The sequence below is a fragment of the Medicago sativa genome, chromosome 5 (genome assembly GCF_051527215.1).
Source record: "Medicago sativa cultivar Bolivia chromosome 5, Bolivia_mono, whole genome shotgun sequence".
In the NCBI taxonomy this organism is placed as follows: Eukaryota; Viridiplantae; Streptophyta; class Magnoliopsida; order Fabales; family Fabaceae; genus Medicago; species Medicago sativa.
The window spans coordinates 54172054-54192842 of NC_140753.1; the positions used below are offsets into that span (position 1 = coordinate 54172054).

The window sequence follows — 20789 nt, forward strand, 5'->3', positions numbered from 1 at the left end:
TCTAATTTGAAATTGTAGTATTCTTTCTTTCAATTATGTCTTTTATTTAAACAATTGTATTTGTAATATTTATACTCCTTGGGTTCTTTAAATAATCCTTTGGAGAACCTTCGTCAAACAACAACATTAGATGCACTTGTTGAAATCTAAGGAAATGACAACATCATTAAAAACTCTTCTAAAAAAATCGAAGAATGCTCATCAATAAACAAATTAAATAATTTAATCGAGTTTACTAACTATTTAAGTTCAATCGCCTGTTAAAAAGCTCATCATCCAACAACATCAACATATTCAAATCACGTATATTTCATACTAATCTTTCATTAAAAAAAATCACAAGACTCCGTCTTCCGCAAACATGGGAAAGGATCTACCTCTTTATGTCTATATTCGAATTATATATTGATGATGCCTAATTTCTAAACTATTCCAGTAGAGACATGTTTACTCTTTTAAGGTGGCATGTCGGGTGAGGGTTAAATTACATCCTTCAATAGTGAAATGCATAAATCAGACATGTAGAATTAATCAATAGCCTAGATTTGTTAGAAGTAAATGATACCATCTACAACATGCTGAGCAACATAGTGTGAGACTTATGAACAATTGGTAGTGTTATAACAAGAGGAATCAAAATACATCATGGTAAGGAAATCCACAACTTATAGAAGGAAAACACGACATAGAGGAATGCCAACTCGAATTTGTATTTATTTATTTATTAGATAAAATTTGAGACATTATCGATAGGTATCATTAATTTTATTTTTTTTCATTTCATCATATTTCATTGTAATATTTACAATATTTTTGGTCTGACGATTTTAATAAATCTTAATCGTGAGGTAAATTTAACAATAACATTTATGTGTTCTAATGGTGAGGGACTTGAATTAACTTTCACGAAGCCACCCTATTTTAACGTCAATTTCGTTTAAAACCTTATTTAAGTGTTTTGCTCATTAACCAATATTCAATCATCTTCACCTTTCGATCCTTTTTTTTTTTTTTTTTCAATATCATTCATAGATCTGTTGTACAAATTTATGAAAAAACTTTGTATGCAATGTGAAAAATCAATATTCATTATTAATGTGAAGAATGTCTGTTCAAAAATGTGAAGAATGTAGCTGGGTGGAGACTAAAAAATGGGGGAAGGAGGGGATGAGGCAGGTAGAGTTTTGTGATTTAAGGTTTTTTTATGAAGCAAATTAGATTTTTTTTTTTTTTTATTTTGAAATTATGAGTTTTAAAATTAGAATAAATAAATCAAATTAAACGAATATTATAAATATCCAACTCAGACGTCACATCAATTAAAATGTCTATGTGGCAATATCGCATCAAAATTCCGCCATCCGCATCAATTAACTGCAGGGACTATTCCTGCAAATGGTCAAAATATGAAATGCAATTTGGTGTTGGAGAAACATGATAAAATTCAATTGAACTGTAAAATACAAGCCACCAACATGCAAGTACTTTGGTAAACACTTTGGGTGCATTGTAGTTTTTTCTTACCCCTGTGAATTCCTAACATCCAACTTAAATAAAGTTTGTTATCAAGAAAAAGAATCAATCTTCCATCACATTTTCAAGTTACTTTGCATATTGTGTATAATTTTATTGTATAACACCACACATTACAAGCATATGTCCAAGTTGTAAGGATGAAATAACGAGTCTCTTTGTGACTAATAAGTGGCCTTAAATTCGAATCTAATCATGACACTTTTGTTGTCAATATGATTCTATCCGACTCAATGAGTTAGTCCACCACAATTACGAGTGGAGATATCTGATTCATACAAATAAACACCATCGTTCTTGGTGCCTTAATGATAAAAATAAAATAAAAAAACGGCTAAGGGATGAAATATTACTTCCAACATAGAATCCAATCATCACAAACAACACTATTAGGAATAAAAATGATGAGATTTGGAATCAAAAGCCAAGAAATAAATAAAATTCCTGGATCATCCACAGTTAGAATCATTCTTCATCCCTAACCTGTAAACCGTGAAAAGCAATGGATGCATTATTTACATTTGGTGAAAGCAATTAGACAGGCATTTTACTTTTTCTGCCCATAGCAAAACAACAGCTTAAGAAATTAATTTTCTTACTATCAAAATTCACTTTACATGTAAGATGAGGGTCAATAGAAAAGCTTTCCCCACCACCGACCTCAATAAAGCTATGAAAAGGTATTAATGCTAAAAAACACAATAGCAGGAGTAAAGAAATAAAAGAAAAGGCCTGCATATGTTTCTACCTTGTCTAACTTTAATCAATTGTCAATATCCATTACACGTATCCTACCTTTCATATCCTCAATCCAAGCAATCAGAAGATTATAATGGCGAATTTTCCAGCTTTTTACAATCAAAACGAAGCCATTCTTACATCATGGAAATCCAACTATATTTTGGAATTTCTCAAAAAATTTCCTTAGATACGACTCAATAATCTAATATACTGCGCCTAGTAATTGTTTGGCCAATTCATCTGTACATGCTAAGGCTGTTGATAAACATTTCCTCCAGGTCCTGCCAATGTTTGAGATTGCTGTAGCAAAGGATGGACTGCTGCAGCTGTCACTGCTTGTGCGGGGAGGTAGATGCTTGCATAAGTTCCGTGGGAAGCCTGAGTCGGGGCGAAAGTCATATGCTGACCCTGAGGTGGAAGGTTGTAGAATGAAGTAGTGGGCAAATTAGTCATGTCTCGGCCAGGTGCAGCCACCCACATCGCTGAACCTTCACTCTGCAATGAAAATAAATGACAAAATTATCAAGTTAAACACAAGTTTTCTGATACCGAAAAAAAAATATGAACAGTTAGTAAAGCATAAAAAGTTATGGCATGTGCTTTTTCATAATTATCTTGACCGAGAGGAAACAACTTATGACATGTCAACTTGTTTCAACCTTATTTCCGTAAGCTCTCCAAGATAGCTTATGAAAACACTACGAAAACAGTCTGAATTTGTTATAACTTTTGTTATAGAAATAACTTAAGCATATTCACTTACATGATAAGCGCTTAACTAAATTGTTTATCCAAACAAAGCCTTAATTGAACTCAAACATGAGAATCGGTGAATTTAGTTTTTTTTATCGTTCAAACACAAGGTCATTTATTAACAAAATTAACATACTGATGACACAAACCAAATGGAACAAACGTTACAAACCTGTTGTCCGCTGATATATACGTTATTTTCCTTGAATTGGGAAGAACCAAGATCCTCATGAGAGTTCGAATTCCCGGTAGTCGCTGCAGAATTATGATTATAACCATCTGGAGAGGAGCCATATAGTCCAAAAGCATTTGGCATTACATGGTGAGTCGGGTTTTCTGCATCTGTTCCAGGTTTGTATTGTGGAAGAGCATATTTGATTCCTGGGGCTGCCACATTTGGAGGTGGTGGATATATAGTGCTTCCCTGAGGTTGTTGAGGAAATGCACCATTACCCAAAAATTGGTGCATTGCTGGATGTGGGACATAAAATGGTGAAAAATAGTGACCATAAGGAATGTAGTTTGGAGGGTAAGGGGGTACATGAACTCTACTTGGCCGGAAGACAGGGGCAGGTTGCTGGGTAACAGGTATTGAGCTTTGCATCAGTCCTGCAGCTTGAGTCGCAACAGGTGTTTGACCTACTGTGGACAAGATACCTCCCTGCAAAAATAAGCATATAGTGGCGTAAATTTTTCAAAAACTCGTGTTTATGCGCAACCTGTTGTTAAATAATTATACAAAACATGGAAGTTATTTATCGATTGAATCTCCTCCTCACATGATTCCCAAAATGATTACAATTTCACATCAAGAAAAACATTATCATTAAAAGTATTTTTTTAAGTCAGTTCTTGCCAGTATAGGTACACTAGGGAAAAAATATCACATACAAAAAGGAGAACGCATGTGAATGAGTTCATCTAAGATTTAAGAACAATGGAAGTAGGGGAGTTCAACTATTTGTGAGCTACTCAGACTTGACTTGTTAAATGCTCGACCAAACTTGTTAAATGCTCGACCAAACTTGTTTAATTAAATAAACAGACTCATGCTTGTGATTGAACTGGATTATTTAAATGAGTCAAGCTCAACATCAATGATTATATATAGGGCATATCAAGTGCGAATGACTTTCTTAGCTGAGAATGATAAGAATAACTTTCAACCATTAGATCTAAATAAATGGCTAAGATTAAAAGACTCATTCTAAAGAACACTTGTCTCTCTTCCTATTCTATCAATCCCCCAAAACTGTTTCAGATCTCGTCTTTCCAATTGCAACCACAGGCACCGTCATTCACCTTGACACCATCGAACTTCGCCACTATCTATTTGGACCATTTCGTTCATATATATAAAATGGAACTTCAAGAATTAATTGATGTCCACGTTGAGTTTATAATTCATCTGATTTTCATAAAACTTGCTGGGTCTGTAATGGCAATTTTCTTTTGTGCTTTCAGGCTCCATTTATTTTGTAATTGAGTCTCAGATCAAGCAAATTGGATGCATTTTTCAAAACCCCTCCTAATCTCTTAACGAAGCAAAATCAATGCATTTCAAATTGAGTTTTTTTTTTCGTTTACAATGTTGATTTGTTTTAGTGCCCGTTCTAAATAAGCAAATTCATCTGATGATTTCTGGGACAAAGAGGCGGCGGAGAACTACTTTGGCACCGTCGCACTGAACCAGGTAGGAGATAAAAAGGCAGAGACGAAACAGCGGAACAAAACTCAAGTGACTTAATTAAAATGTACCCTTATTAAATCTTAGCACTTTATTTAGATCTGATGGTTGAGAGTTATTCTTAACATTCTCACATAAGAAAGTCATTCTCTCTTGATATGCCCCTATATACATACATACATACATACATACATACATACATACATACATATATATATATATATATATATATATATATATATATATATATATATACTACTTACTAAGGTTCTGACTTCTTAGCTTAAGGCAAAAAGACCCCTAGGCACAGAATAAATTGATGTTGTAGAAAAATTATGAAACAGACTATTCAACCAATAAATAGAATATGATTATTTTACCAGCTGTTGTTAAAATTAATTTTGAAGTTTCTTTATGTAGCAGTCAAGAAGTTATGATTTTTAAATGGTAAAAAGTAAATGCAGCAGACAGATTTTCAGTTATAAAATTATGCAGTATCGATGCAAACCTCTTAGGAGATTGAGCATTTGGAGCAGGTGGCACCGCAACATTGCCATTGTACTTGGTGGTAGCCCCAGCAGAAGCAAAAGGAGAAAGACGGCCGTCACTATCAGCACCTGGTCGGTAAAGCTGGGCATAGTAACTAGCTGGATCATATTGTGGATTGACCTATAGTAAGATAACAAACGTATTTAACTTTTTAAGCATAAAAAACGCATAGTAAAAAACTAAAATAAAAAATAACATAAACCATATAAGTGGCAGGGCTCACAATAAAGTTTGGAAGCCGAGAAATATCACGTGTCTGAGACTCAGAATTTTCAAATGGTGGGAGCTGAGAACCCAACATTGGGGGCACAAAACCATAGCTGTAATTTGGAGAAATTTGCACGCCTGGGTATTGATGACCTTCGGACGGCAAAGCAGTGTTTTGCTTAGACTCATTATACTCCTGAATAGCACTAGATGACCCGTCAATCTCACCCGATTCTAAATTCACAGGTACTTTATTGGGTGATTGTGGATGGTCAGGATAATCTTCCACCTCAGACGTAAGTGCACCATTTTGACTGTTGTTAAAAAGACATGACTCATCAGATGGAAAAATTTTTGGAAAACCACATGGAATTATGTTAGAAGTTTTTTACAAAACAATGGTATATAACACAATAGATGTGTGGTAAGAAATGAGAATAGAAAATATAAATCTTCCAAGTTGGGTGAGTCCAACTCAACCCTGTAAAACCAGCTTTTCAGGTGAGGGCTCCCACTTAAATAAACACATTCGCAAGCCAAATTTCACTCAATGTGGGACTCTCAACACACACTCTCATGCCCAAGACTACTCATTTGGAGCGTGATGTGAGTGGCCCAATCACGGTCGGCCCAGCAACCAGCGTATCTTGAATAGACTTAATACCATCTTAAAATTTGGATTGGGTTCAACTCAAACCGTACAAAACCGGCTTGTAAGGAGAAGGATGCCTCCTAATTATAAACACATTTTCAGATCATATTTATTTAGGCTGGTCACTTGCAGGCCCTACTATTACCCAGGGAAAATATTTATTTCTCAAAAGTTATAAAAAACCATACCTTGATAAGATAGGAATAGGATAGTTATATTACCTATTAATATTGTCAAAGACATAACTAATTGAAAGGACATTAAAAATTATTTATTCTCCATCCTAACATACAAAAAGTACTTCTATATTATATTCTTCCCAAGTTTTAAATAGAATTCATCAAAATGGGATTCTGAATCCTACACAAACTAGATTCCCAACGCATTTAGTTGAACATTACAAACCTTGAGTTCTGCTCCTCCACAGATTCTTCAATATCCTGGGATGTTTCAGAAAGTGGTGTGGAGCTCTTTTCACTATCTGGGCCACTAACGTAGCTTGTTGCATTGACTCCAAGATTGATTCCCAAACTTCCAAAGCAAAATTTGTTCTTCTCAGAATCAGGTACTATGATATGATTTGGAAGTATAACGTGTTGACGCTGTGGAAGATGCAATTCTTCCAGCTTCCTCTGCAGTTTTGAAGTAGCTTCTTCAGTGTCAAGGGCACCAGATGCAGACTGCAACTGCCTAGTTACTTCGACTGATACGGGAGGAGACTCAGATGCAGCAGCAAGTCCAGAATTTTGACCACATGTATTTGTTGGCTTTGGCTTCCATTCCTTAGTAGAACCAGCTGTTGAAAACAGAAACTAAATAAATATAAATCTTGTGCAAGAGAAGAATGAAAAGAAGGCACACATAAAATGTATGCATGCCCAACACATCTATATTAGTTCCATGCAAAGGTAGGAAGTGCAAGGAAATAAGCAACACCAGGTGATAAAGAGTGTGCAGGAGACAATTTTAATTGATTAATTGCACAAAATTACCTTTCTGAGGGCCAATCAATTGTTGAGACCGGTTATTGTAATTAGAGGAAGGGCGACTAACTGAAGGGCTTCCATGAGTTACAGATGATGATGGAGATGGTATCTCATTGACATGATTCTTCGCCACTCCCTGGGATTTACCTTGAATCTTTCCTTGCACAGAAGAGCTACCAGTCTCAGAAGCTGCCATAAGTTATTGTGAAGAAATATATTTGTTAATTACACTGTAAAACTAAAACAACACAAACTACAAACGTAAGATAATCTCGAACATTCTAACCGGCAGTTAATTTGTTCTTGGCTGAGTTAACAGCATTTGATTCCCCAAGAGAGGGTTGATGTTGATTTCCGATTTCAAGTCTAATGGCACCAACAGCACCAGGAAACCATGAATTATCCGATGGAACCAGTACTGGATCAGAGGAGGAGAAATGAGCAGCCGATGACGATGCCGACCCAGTTTCAGAAGCAACTGTTGCAACCTCATTTGATTTATCGGAAGGTGAAGCACTATCCACATTATTATTAGTATTATTGCCAGAAGATTGAACCGTTATCTCTCCATTCCCAGCAGACAAAACAGAAGGACTCACACCACTAATAGTTCCAGAAGCCACATTTGTGGGACCATTGGCAATAATGGGCGCTGAGCTGAATAGGCATATGAATAGTTATGTAGTGTAAACTTAAGCAGCACGTAGAAGGACTTAAATTCAAATTGCAGTAACAAATACTCCCTCCGTCCCTTAATGTAACCACCCATTTGATTTTATTTTTGTCCCTAAATGTAACCCCCTTTTCAAATTACTAGATGCATTTATTACTTTTTTCCTAAACATACCCTTAATTAATACTACTAACTTGTCTTCAAATATGAATAGTCAAATTTAATACACATACAAACAAAGGACAATTTAGTAATATTAATACATAAAACAGACACATTAATTACACTGACAACCTTTCTTAAGAAATGTGAAAAATGCAAAGGGGGGTTACATTAAGGGACGGAGGGAGTAGAAGATAAAAATGATAATTAGGGCCTGTTTGGATTGACTTATTTGAGCTTATCTATTGGCATAAGCACTTGTGAGTGTTTATAGAGCTTATGAAAACAGCTTATGACACATCCATAAGTTGTTTTCAACTTATTTACATAAGCTCTCTAGGATATTTAATGAAAAAAACTTATTGCTTATATGAAAATAGTTGGACTTTAGTTTATCTTTTGTTATAGAAGCACTTATTAATTAAGCTATTAATCCGAACAGGACCTTAGTAAAACAAGAAAAATTACATAATATAGTAGTCACCTTGTTCCGGAACTTTTTCCTTCAGATACCATTTCTTGAGAAGCTGATAAATGTGGTGCAACTTTCTCCGAAGGTAGATGAGCTCCACTCTCTTTGCCTGTAACAGCAGTATTTCTTCCACTAGTATCTGAGAGAAGGTCAATAAATATATTATTAATTTAGGTGCTTTGACCAGCCAGCATAATATCTAAGTTTTGAGTAATAATCCAGAATAGAATGGCAGCTATAGCTGTTATATTTCACCCAAAGCTACAAGGTATAAATCTATAAAGCCAGGTATTAGCGTCCAACATATGCTGCAAGAGCTTTGGTTTGAAAAAAAAAAAATGACAGAACGGCTAGGTGATACTACTACAACATGTTCATCTATCTACTTCTATAACTGCTTGATACACAGCCTAAAGTAGTCAGAGCAAAAACAAGTATAGCCAACAAAAGAATGTGCATATCCAATCGGGGAAAACTAAATAGATAGATAGATAGATAAATAAACAGGTATATATTGAAGATATGCTGTAGTTCAAAACAGTTAATCACCATGAGATATATTATGAGAAGCAAAACTTCCCCGACCACCCCTAGGCCCCCGTCCGTGGGGGCCAGGTCTCCCGCGTGGTTCCACATGTTCTTTGTTGTTGAGATTCTGCAAAAACATTAACAAATGGAAGGAGAAACAATAGAATTAGTAAACCATGTTGAGAGATTGGCACAAATTCTGAAAATAATAGAGCATAAGTTGATATAAAGAACCATGTCACATAGCTAAACGAGTAGCATGACTTAGAACTACTAAAAAGTTCCCTTATATATACACACAAATATCCCTGTGTGCTATGATTAGACACAAAATTCCAGCGTACTCTTTATTGTCAAGTACTAAACCTAGTCAACAACAACAACCAAGACTTATCCCACTAAGTGGGGTCGCTACATGGATCAAATTACGCCATACTAAACCTAGTCAACAAAAAGAACAAAAGGAAAAAATGACTAAATAACCTAGAGTACCAGTAAATATTACATTATTGAAGCTAATCACTTACAATGAATATCTTACCTCCTTTCTTTTGTCCCTCTTTCTTTTGACCTCATGAAATGTGTCTGCAAAACAAGTGGTTTATGTTTAGACAGACACCAATGTAGCAAGAACGATAAAATAGAGACCATAGAATAAATTCATCTGGAGTTGAAATTAGAAGTCCATAACCAATGAGCCTATAGAAGTCATTCATGAATGATAGGCTTTAAAGAGAAGAATGACATTAAATCAACAACCCAAGAGAAGAATGACATATTAAATCAACAACCCAGAAAACAGTAATACAATCCCCAAGCTACTTCATGCAATAGCGTAGCAGCACGGCCTTTGGCCTCTTCTAAACGTTTGTTGCAGAGCACTTAACTGTTGTCGCACCTAGCACCGCAGTTGAGGGATATAATCTGACTCAATAAGGATCATTGTGGTTGTTTTAACTACAAGGAGCCATATTCCTAATTTTATCATCACAATCCCTGTAAACCACCTTCACAAATAGGATACACCAAATTAGACAATTAACATCTTGCTTTCTTAACCCAAATTTAGGGTTTCTCAATAAATTTATTTTGAATCAATTTGACCCTCCTTCAGGCTTCAACCCTTCATTCAGTGCCGCACCCAACTAGGTAAATCTGTAAGGTACAGTCGCCTGCAATTCTGTATGCAGTTGTCTCTGCAATTGTTGTCCTTCTTCAAAAGACCTATCCCTCTTTGTCAGTCATCTAAGTTTGTAATAACTATGTTAAATATGATATTAGTTTTAACTGCTATTCTTAGGTAAAATTAGTTAACCTTGATCGCTTTTTTCGGGTTACTCGTGTACTCTTTGTCTCTACAACATCAGTTAAGTATTCTGTTAAAACTTTTTAAAGCGTTTTCATTCCATTTATTTCTTGTTATTGTAGCTTTGCCCTGTTATATGCTATTCACGGTGTAAGTTGGTTTGGTTCAACTAGAAAACCCAATCAAAATCAATTAAGCTGATTCAATTTAAATTCACGTTTAGGTCAAACTCGAACCAACCTAATATCTATTGATTCGTGATTTGTGTATCAGGTTCACGACATTCAAAATTGATCACCTAAAGACCGCAACAAGACCTATGTATTCTTTTATTTTGCTCACAATGCTGTACTATCACTTGGTTACTCTTACAGTCATGTAACATATTCTCGAATTTCAAATCTAGGGTTCGACTTCTAGTCCTAGTTACGAACAGGTACAACCGAATGCCACCACCTCTAGGGTTTCATAAATTCATAATTCCACCTAAAAAACTAAACTTTAATTAATCCAAGCTACAAAAAATCTCATAAATCAAAAGGGTCATTAAAAATAATTTCCATCATAGCCTAACAAATGTGTATCAACAGTAAATAGTCATTATAGCATACAAAATCAAATTCAAACAAAACCTATTTGAGAAAACACATGGATCACAAAGAAAACAAGTATTAAAATCAAGAGAGAAGTGATTATGCCCTGAAGGAGAAGCTTCTGAGTGGTTTCATTGGGATCCATAGAGCATTCTTTAAGCATTGCATAGATATCTTCATCACTGTGATTCCCTGTGATCTATTTGATATTCTGGATCGTTTTCTTCACACTGTTTGGAATTGAAGCCTTAAACCCACCACCACTCTCTGATATTCAGTGCTCAGTGTGTGTGTGTGTGTCTATATATATATATATATATATATATATATATATATATATATATATATATATATATATAGAGAGAGAGAGAGAGAGAGAGAGAGAGAGAGAGAGAGAGACCAAAACCAAAGTGTATGAGGGAGTGAGTTGTGTTTTTTTGTGTGTAATTGCTCTTTCTTTTCTTTCTGTTTGTCTTTTCTTTTCCTTCCTATTTGAGCTTATTTTCCATCATTATATTAGTATTAAATGACATTAAATAAAAAATAATATATAATGTAGTAATTATATTATATGGTTTTCGTGTAGTGGAATTATAAAAAATAATAATAATACTATTTGCAAATATTAATAATACTGATTGTTGGATAATGAGGTGGAGGTAATATATGAGTTTATGGAGGTAATATATGAGAGTGCAAAAAATGTATTATACAAAATCAAACTTACAAGCAAATTTAAAAAAAAAAAAAATCAATTCACTAAACCAATATGTATTACACAAATTCAAACAGTTAACAAGCAAATTTTATACAGGCAATTCTTCTCTTGACTGGACATAAAACTTGGCACTGAACCAATTCACATTGAAGTCACTCTCAACAAAATCAACGGCGCCTGTCTCAGTATCAACCAACACTCCTGTGCCATACTCCCCCACCTCTAACATTTCAAGCTGTTCTGGGATGAAGGCCACCAACACTTTATTACCATGTGAATGGATAGGAAGGAACCTAACTCTCTCATGTAGTAGGTTAATATTTATGGTAAAAACCGATTCCCATGTACCATTCACCCATCTCAGCAACCTAAAATTATCTTGTATACTGTAGGAAATTGAAAGCCTGTTTTCAACAATACAAAGAACTCTGTTGTTGGCACTGGCAGCAGCAGGAGGAAGAGGGAGAAAACTGAATTGCTCAGTGTCAAAGTTAAAACTCAGTATTTCATCTTCAAAGGGCATTGATGCTCGCCTTGTTAAGAAATATACTATACTGCTTGGAGAACATATCTGAGTCACTGGGTAAGAAAACCAGTGTCCTTCTAAAATATGCACTGGGACAAAAGAACCACCTTCATTAGTTCTCCACTGTCTTGCAAGACCGACATCAAAAATAAATCTTCGTGTTCCGAGCCTTTCCCTTCTTAATCCCAACATCTTATACAAACCTCTAGAAGCGTCATAACCTACTGTTACTTTCATGTTTCGAAACCGGGGAGCTCTTTCCCTAGCAGAACATAAATCCAGATAGGGGTTGATAACCTGAAAGTAATCGCGTCCAATTAAAAAACAAAGCCCCTTCACTACAATGTTTAGGGTAGCTTCCCAAATGGGATAATGACTACCTATATTTATTGGTTCATCTGGATTTGGAAATCCAAATATACCAACACTACAGAAACTAGGTTCGGTAGTCGTCACCATCATCTCATTGTCAAAGGATACTATGATTTTTGGGTTTATATCTGGTAATTCCTTACTCCGGCCTCCTTCACAGGGTCTGTTATCAACCATTGATGATAACAAACACCTTGATTCAATCCTTCCTGGCAATGGAGTACACAAATCAATGCCAATTCCCCTTACAGAAAGCTTCACACCAGATTCAATCTGTCCAAAACTCACTTCTTCATCTTCCATCAATTCTTTGATATCTGTCACTATGAGTCTTTCAGCTATGCAATATGTGTCCCTTGATGTAGCCTCAGCAGTTTGCTTTAAGTCTCTAACTGTTGCATACAATGGAACAGTTACAATCTCACCACAAGATGGCCCGTTTAAATCAGACTTATTCTCAACGAAATTAAATTCCATTTCATCTCTCAATTTCCACTCTTTCACAAAGTGTCTGCAGTCAAGAATTGTTTGAACTGCTAATTCCACTGCCTCTGAATCTGGATAACCCAACAACACATTCTTGTAAAGATAAACTACATCACTGTAAACATCATTAACCACAGATGATGTTGATGAATTGACTTGAGGTTCATCTGCAATTGTCACTACACCATGTTCCATTTTAGGTGTTTGGAGTCCTTGTCTGACCTCATCAATGGTATATTCAAGGATCCTTGAGGAAGAGTTAACCACGCTGCGAACTACATAGTTTCCAACAATCACATTGTTAAGTGAATTGAGCACATAATCAAGTAAACCAGTATCACCAATACGAAGTCTAGCAACCTCCCTCACGTATTTTCTTGTCATGCCACTAGAGCCTGGGTTCCCAGCTCTGTCATTTGCTAATGCCTCGACAATCACTTGAGCTGCAAACTCTAGTCTCCTCATTGGCCACCTACTATCCATATCAGCTACTGCAGTGCTGAATTTCTTATACCTAGCTGATTTTTCCTTCATTGTGAAATTTGATCTGCTACTTGAAAGTACAGATTTGGTTGCATTTCTTGACATAAATGCTGAAGTAGAGCAAGGTGAATCAGTATCAGAAACAGCATTAGGAGAAGAACAAGTGGCTGTCATTTTCGAAACTGATTGACGAGACTTGACAGTGAGCATGAATCTTAGAAGCTCCCTTATTGTGATGATATGAGTTTCACTCATATCTCTATAGAAACGAATCATTTGCTTGACATCTTTGTGGTACTTTGTCTTACTCAAATCTCTTACAATATCATCAAGAACTAATGAACCAAGAGTTTCAATAGCTTCTTTATAGTTTTGTTCTGCCACACCAAAGCTTCCACGGCAAACACCATAACCCCACCTACCAAACCAAGAGTGACCATAAGCAACTCCATGAATTAAGCGAAGATCCATTGACCTTTTCCTTGAAGCATCTTCCACTGCAATGTACCTACATTAAACAAAGTAGCCAGATAAACATCAACTCATAAATACCAGAAACCCAACTGTATACTACATACTATATGATATAACTAGCATGAATTATTTTTATTACCTTGCTCTAAGATTGGTGCAAATTCTGTCCCATAGATCCATGATTTCTCTCCCACTAAGAAATTTGGAACCACCTTCAATGCCATTAAGACATACCAAATGGCCATAACCATTGCAATGAATCACACCATGTAATAGATGACTCTGATCATCAAGAGCTTCTTCATTTAAGGGTTTATGCCACCCATCATCCATTGGGATTATAAAATGGTACCTTCTCTTTGATACCAAATGTTCGCTCCAGCCTATCAATCATAAACATAATCAAATCATATACCACTACCAATATCAGCAAAAATCCATTTCAGTTTCTAAATTAATAACAGACCCAAAAATCCAAATAACAAATCCAAGTTAAAGTAGTACAAATCATACACTTTTAATTAACTAACCCTTTTCATGACAAATCAAAATTCTTGGACCATTTTCACTCACAAATCACAAGCTAAATCTAGATCATAACAGAAAGGGAAAAAATCCAAAATTTGCATTTGGTAAAAATTCCATATATGCATAAAATTCATGCATGAGACTCAAAATTCAAGCATACCGAATTCAGAAACAAACTCAATAATCCATAATTGGCATTTGGGAAACAATCACATTATTATCAAAAGACCTTAATCAAGACAACAAAATACCAATTTTTTCCAAAATCTGAAAAAGACCCAAAGTTGAACTCTTCAAGTATACCCTAATTCAGAAAACAAACTGAAAAATCAATTTATTTTTTTTGCAAAATTAAACCGACCCAATTCAAGAGAACCTGATAAAGAAGCAAAACTAAATCATGCCCAATTCAGAAAACAAACAAAAAAATAAAAATCATGCAAAACTAAACATACCCATATCAAGAAACGGTAAAAAAACAACAAGAAGAAATAAAAATCAGAACTTGAAAACGAACCTACACAACGGCAATGATCACAGAAAGGATGAGAAGTGTTATAAACTTCTTCAAGAGTGTAGAAAGGAACCATTAGATTCTTCTTTTCATGAGTCAGAAACGTGCACCAATGAGAATTCCCCATAACCGTATAATCTTCAAGCTCACCAGCTTCTTGAAGAAAAAGTTGAACGTTTTCACGGAACGGACCTGACGGTGAAATTGGACAGCGAGGGTTAGCGAAAGATTGTAGAGGGAAAATCTTCGTCCATCGTTTTCGCTTCTTCGAAGTGTTTTTGATGGAAAATGACATGGTGGGTTCTTGTTGTTGATGGAAAAGACTGAAGCATCGATCGCTTTCATGTGAAGCTTCCATTGTTAGAAACAGAGCTCAATGGAGAGAGAGAGAGAGAGAGAGAGAGAGAGAGAGAGAGAGAGAGAGATTTAACAGAAAATGTAACTGATTCGGTTAAGCTTGTTCAAGTCGGTTAAGCTTGTTGAAGAAGATTAATCGAGATTTGTGTTTTGGGCGCGAAGAAACGCTGAAAACCATTAGGGGTATAAGTGTCCTTTCGATATGTTTTGAAATATTGATTAATAGAGGGAAAATATTGATAAGTTGAGATGAAAGAAAAAAAAAAAAGGGATGATTAACTTCTTTTGGTCCCTAATACATGCTATCTCACTATATTATTTTGGTATTCCCCTTTTCTAATTATAATATGAATAATATTGAAATGAAATCAGACTTTTTTCAATTTAATAAAAAATTATTTTAAACTAAATTTCGTTTAAATGACAAGTGGTGAACACTATTTAACCCATTTTAAAAATTTGTACTATTTTTTTCTATTTATTAATAATTTGAAAAATAATTAAAAAGCAAAAATAATAATTTAAAATGATATTACTTAATTTAAATAACAACTTGCATCTCATCAACGTTGTAGTAAAGAAAAACAAACCCAGTATTTGAATGAAAATGAAAATACAATGTTGCTAAAATAAACGAACACTTGCATCTATTTTTTTTATTTTAATATTAAAATAATATAATAATGGAAGAGATTTATAATTATTTGTTGTAACAAAAAAAAGATTTATAATTATTTGTGTATTTAGATCCACAAATAATAGGAAAGATGGTGTCTATAAAAACATCAATCTTTATCGCACTAAATTATTTGACGCCGCATTGAGGACACCTTTTTAGCATAATATTAAATAGGAGAAGGACTCTGTAAACGATCTCATTCACGATAAAGACTTAATTTATTGAAGTCATCCATTTTCTCACATTTTCTTCCATGATAAATAATAATTTTTGAAGCTCTTGTTAACAACAAATATGACCACTTCCAAACACAATTTAAAATTCATTCTTCATGTCATAAAAGATTAGCCCATTCAATTGAGTGGTGAAGTATGATGACCTACTCATACAATCAAGTATTTGATAAATACAATAATCTATGATGATTTTTTTTAGTTGTTGAATGATTTATTCAAAAAAACAAAAACATAAGGATCAAATTAAAAAATCTAACATGGTTTAAAAGGTTCATTAGCTTTTGAAAGAAAAAAAAAAACCGTTCATTAGTTAATTGTCAAAGATGAAGTTAGCAACGAGCTGTCTAATAAATTTAATTAATAACATATAGTATATTGGTAACGAACAAAAATGTAGCGTCCCTCAAAAAAAAAAAAAATTGTAGCATGTAGTTGTATGTCTGTAAAGTGTGAACACAAACTAAAATAAAAAACCAAATATAATAATGATATAATACTATATGTTTATTTTACACTTAAAAAAAATTAAATAACAAAAAAAGTCTATACCTTCCTTCAAAAAAAAAAAAAAAAGTCTATACCAAGAACGAACCACGTTTCACCACATGGCATAATATACTTGGGACAAGATGTGGGCCCATGTCTAGTGTCATGGACCAACTAGTAGCAATAACAGTACATTGATTGAATGATAGAAAAGCGACGTCGTTTCACCGTCAGCATTATGTCTATCATTCATATTATGCCTTATAAATTCCTTTAAGCCTTCAATTTCAAAACCATTACTACAACTACTACATGTGGTTGTGTTCTTCACTTATCTTTTCTTCTTTCTCTAAGCTTATTCTAAATTATTTCTCTCTTTGATTTCATAATCATATAATCATATAAACATATAAACGTATACTTGCTGTGATTGGTTGCTCTGATCCTACTAGAGCTAAGACTAAGAGGGTTCGTGTCCTTGAGCTTTCATGCAGGCAATTATTCTCTTCCTATTTAGTATTCTTAATTTCATGCTTCACACATGATATTTTCATGGATTTAGGGTGTGTTTGTTTCTATGGAAAGATAGTGAGGGGGAAAGAAAGACAAGGGAAAGAAGCATTTTCCATGGTTTGGAACAAGTGAAACTAACCAAGGAAAGAATGAGACACATGGGTCCCATGTCAAAAATGCTTTCCGTTCAAATTTGAGGAGAAAGTGGGGGTGGCAAACTTTTTTGATTAAAAAGACAATATAGCCCTTACTTACATGTTTTATCTTTTTAAAAACTGCTACAATTAAACCCATGCTCTTCAAATTATAATTTTTTTTATTTAAATAATATATGTAACTGTAATTAACTTTTTTCAAAACAAACATGTAGAAGTAATTAACTAAATATAATTATGAATATACATCTTTCTTTTCACCAATCAATTATATTTATATAGGGTTATATATGTCAATCCCTTACTTGTAAAGCTTATTACGTTAAGCAATTGATAACCCTAAAAATTTCCCTCTAAATCTAATGCATTAATTGCTGTTAATGTTAACCCTAAAAAATTCCCTCTAAATTCCACAATTTGAATTTGATATTTTTTTTTTTTTTGGAAAGATACAATAACCAATCAGTGTGGTAAAACGTGATACATTAGCGTTTTTGAATTTCGAATAATGGATGCTAGAGAAAACTCACTGCAGTTAATTGTCTATATTGTGATACCCGTTGAAAACCGCACATTTCTCCACTCAGCACACAATTGCGTGTTTCCCATGCAGATGCTATTGTTACACCACCCTCCCTCTTTTTCCAAAGTCACTCATCCCTAATTCATTCTCTAATTTCAACCGACCCATGCCATATCATCTGTTCCATTTTCATCTCCTCCCTACTCTCATCAACCGTATATGCCTCGGCAGCAACATCACCTACATCCCCTCTCTCCTTCGCCACCATTGAATACAACTCCCCTGTTTTCAACCCAATTTCACCGCAGCAACCTTCCTCCTCTCTCGCCATAATTCAGGATCCTCCACCCAAGCAGATAATCAAAGATCCGAGATCTGACAATGCGCCTCCTTTGTGATGATGATTTTTACAGTGGTGATTGTTGAAATCGATTTGAGTGCTCGCTGAGGCTGTCGAAAAAGTTTTCTGGATTGCTCGTGGTGACGGTTTATGTGGTGGTGATTGTCGGCAGTGGCTCAAATCTTGATCTAGAGTGAGTCGTTTCCTTCTTCTTCCATGCATATTTAGTTTTGATTAATCACTTTTGTTTATGGTTTTTACCTTTTTTTACCTTTAATTACTTCTCTATTACATGTTTGATTGAATGTCTCATTGGATTTCACTTTCAGCACTATTGTTTGTTTTTTTTTTTTTTTTTTGTATTGTCCAATCTGTCAATATGGACAAATTATATGACATTTGAGATATGATACATGCTTTTTGGAATCAATCGAAGTCATGATATTGCTAAGTTGATAATCTGATAACGGTTTCTGTCTTGCAAATACTCATGTTCCAAAGATATTATTTCAATTGTAATTTTGTCACCCTGCCTGTGATTTTGACTACAAATATTTTTAATTCAATTTAGGTTGACTTACAATCTATGCAAGTTTTTTTTTGTTCTATGACCTTATATATATATCCTTTTGCAGCTTCAAGAATTAGCTTCTAAATAATTAACTGACCCTGAACTAATCTCAATTTTACTTAGATTGGTAATTGTAACAAGGTAAGAAGCACAAAAGTATTCAAATTTTTACCACAAATGGAAGAATACAGGTGTAAATATGTGTTTCATTTAATCAGTCCCTAATGTTGTTTAGTACATACTTTCATGTATTAAAGTATTGAAATCATATATAACTATATAAGAAAAGATTTGTATAAGTACATGCATAGACTTCTTGATCAATCAAAAAATTGCTCAATGAAATATAAAATTTATGTCTATGCACAATTTTTAAACGCCTTACTTTATATTCCAACTTTGTAGGTTTCACTCCAATTGTTTTTGGTTTGAGGTCTAAAGTGATATTTTCTTTAACCAATTTTCATTGAAAAGAAGAAACATGTTTATTGAGGTACTGTGGTTGGGATGCTCAATGAGGGGCTGTGTTTAGGCGTGCTGCGCTGCTGTTTTGACCCTGTCTGTGTAGGCTTGTGCTGCTGGTTGCGGTTTTGGCACCTGCAGAGGCTGTTTTGGTCTGGTTTTCGGTCCTGTTTTTAAGTGCTCTTTTGTTCGAGTTTCTCGTGTTTTGTGCAGTTTTTTCATTTAGGTTGTGGAGCGCCTATGTGTATGCACCAGGTTGTATTGTTGTCCTGTTATCTGGTAGTTTCTGATGTGCTTATGCAGTTGGCATGTTATATAATATGATGTTTTAACAAAAAAAGTATAGAATATAGAGGCATATGGACATCATTTTGCAAAGGTATTGATCTTAATTTCATTAGAGTTAGGTTCCAACTTCTCTAAATATATAATAGGTAATAATGCTTAAGTTGTCTGCTATATTGTTGAGTTGATAAGTTTTACTTTAAACTTTTATACAGTTGAGCTTATTTTGAAGTTTTAGTGTTTCTAACTTCTATAAATATATTCTTCAAAAATAAAAACTTCTCTAAGTATGTGATAGGTAATCTTGCTTCTCCACCGTTCAATTTCTAATTCCGCCACTTCACCCGAAATCGCTGCAAGAACTGTGAGATGGAGAGCGAAAAGAGAATCCCGCATCAAACGAAGTTAAGGTAATGAATGATTAAGGATTTGTTATATTTTGCTTGCTATAGATACATAGATGAATAAATTTGGTGGCTTGCCTTCATTTGATTTTGCTTGCTGTTGAAATTTTGGATGAAGAATTTGAAAATTGTCTTCATATGTTTTTATTCAATTGCACATGCAGGAGGGACAAATTCAAGTCCATTGTAGTTGATCCAGGAACATATTTAGCAAGGAGAAGTCAAAATTTTCAAGCTACATATAAGAGAATGATCCAGGAACATATTTAGCAAAGAGAAGTCCATTGTAGTTGATCCATTGTAATTGATCCATCTCCGCATGATCCAGCTGAAGTAGAATGACTTCCGTTCTTCTTTTTTTGTTTTTTCTGCAATTGCTTTGGTACATACATGATTTTAATTTTTGTTTCAGCTGGCTATTTGTATTTGTTTCATGTTGTATTTTCAATTTAGGTGGGTTTGGTTTGTCCCTTCGGGATAAGGATGTTGTGTACTTAAAAGTATATTTTTGTGATTTTATTTCGTTACATTTCAGTGTCTGTATGGTCCAATTTTCATGTGAAGTATGTTATGACTATTGGCTCACACAAATGCCATGGAGGATCTAACAATATCTCAGTAGACTTCATGTTATATTACTCCTACAAATTCAAAATTTTCATGTATTCAAGTATAGTAAGCTTAATAGATGCTTTTGGAATAAGTATGTTTATGATGAAAAAGATGATATTTGGCCAAATTGTTCAGATCACGTGTTTATTCTTGAACTTCTAGCTTAAAAGATCATTGTTACCTTTCAGTGTTAGGTTTTTGGAGCTGTATGTCTCACATAATT

At 34.3% G+C, this 20789-nt stretch overlaps 1 protein-coding gene, 1 long non-coding RNA gene and 1 pseudogene across 4 annotated transcripts; 1 reads left to right on the plus strand and 2 right to left on the minus strand.

The window, feature by feature from the left end:
- Positions 1 to 2350: 2350 nt before the first annotated feature.
- On the minus strand, positions 2351 to 11351 carry LOC146923065 (uncharacterized; annotated as a pseudogene). Its single transcript, XR_015011163.1, has 12 exons — positions 11341 to 11351; positions 10948 to 11105; positions 9485 to 9528; positions 8965 to 9070; positions 8428 to 8554; positions 7395 to 7765; positions 7115 to 7297; positions 6528 to 6918; positions 5487 to 5784; positions 5230 to 5383; positions 3200 to 3696; positions 2351 to 2769 (listed from the first exon to the last, which is right to left on the minus strand). The product of XR_015011163.1 is annotated as an uncharacterized LOC146923065 (transcript).
- Positions 11352 to 11528: 177 nt separating this feature from the next.
- LOC146923066 (PHD finger protein MALE MEIOCYTE DEATH 1-like) lies at positions 11529 to 14271 on the minus strand. The gene is made up of 2 exons (XM_085710872.1): positions 14041 to 14271; positions 11529 to 13935 (listed from the first exon to the last, which is right to left on the minus strand). The coding sequence occupies exons 1-2, from the start codon at positions 14232 to 14234 to the stop codon at positions 11649 to 11651; spliced, it is 2481 nt and encodes an 826-aa protein (XP_085566998.1). The 5' UTR covers positions 14235 to 14271; the 3' UTR covers positions 11529 to 11648.
- Positions 14272 to 18294: 4023 nt separating this feature from the next.
- Positions 18295 to 20255, plus strand: LOC146923067 (uncharacterized). 2 transcript variants are annotated; one of them, XR_015012700.1, is made up of 3 exons: positions 18295 to 18425; positions 19849 to 19960; positions 20119 to 20255. It is a non-coding gene; the product is annotated as an uncharacterized LOC146923067 (long non-coding RNA). The 2 variants fall into 2 exon arrangements; XR_015012699.1 differs by lacking the exon at positions 18295 to 18425 and adding an exon at positions 19672 to 19699.
- Positions 20256 to 20789: the final 534 nt, after the last annotated feature.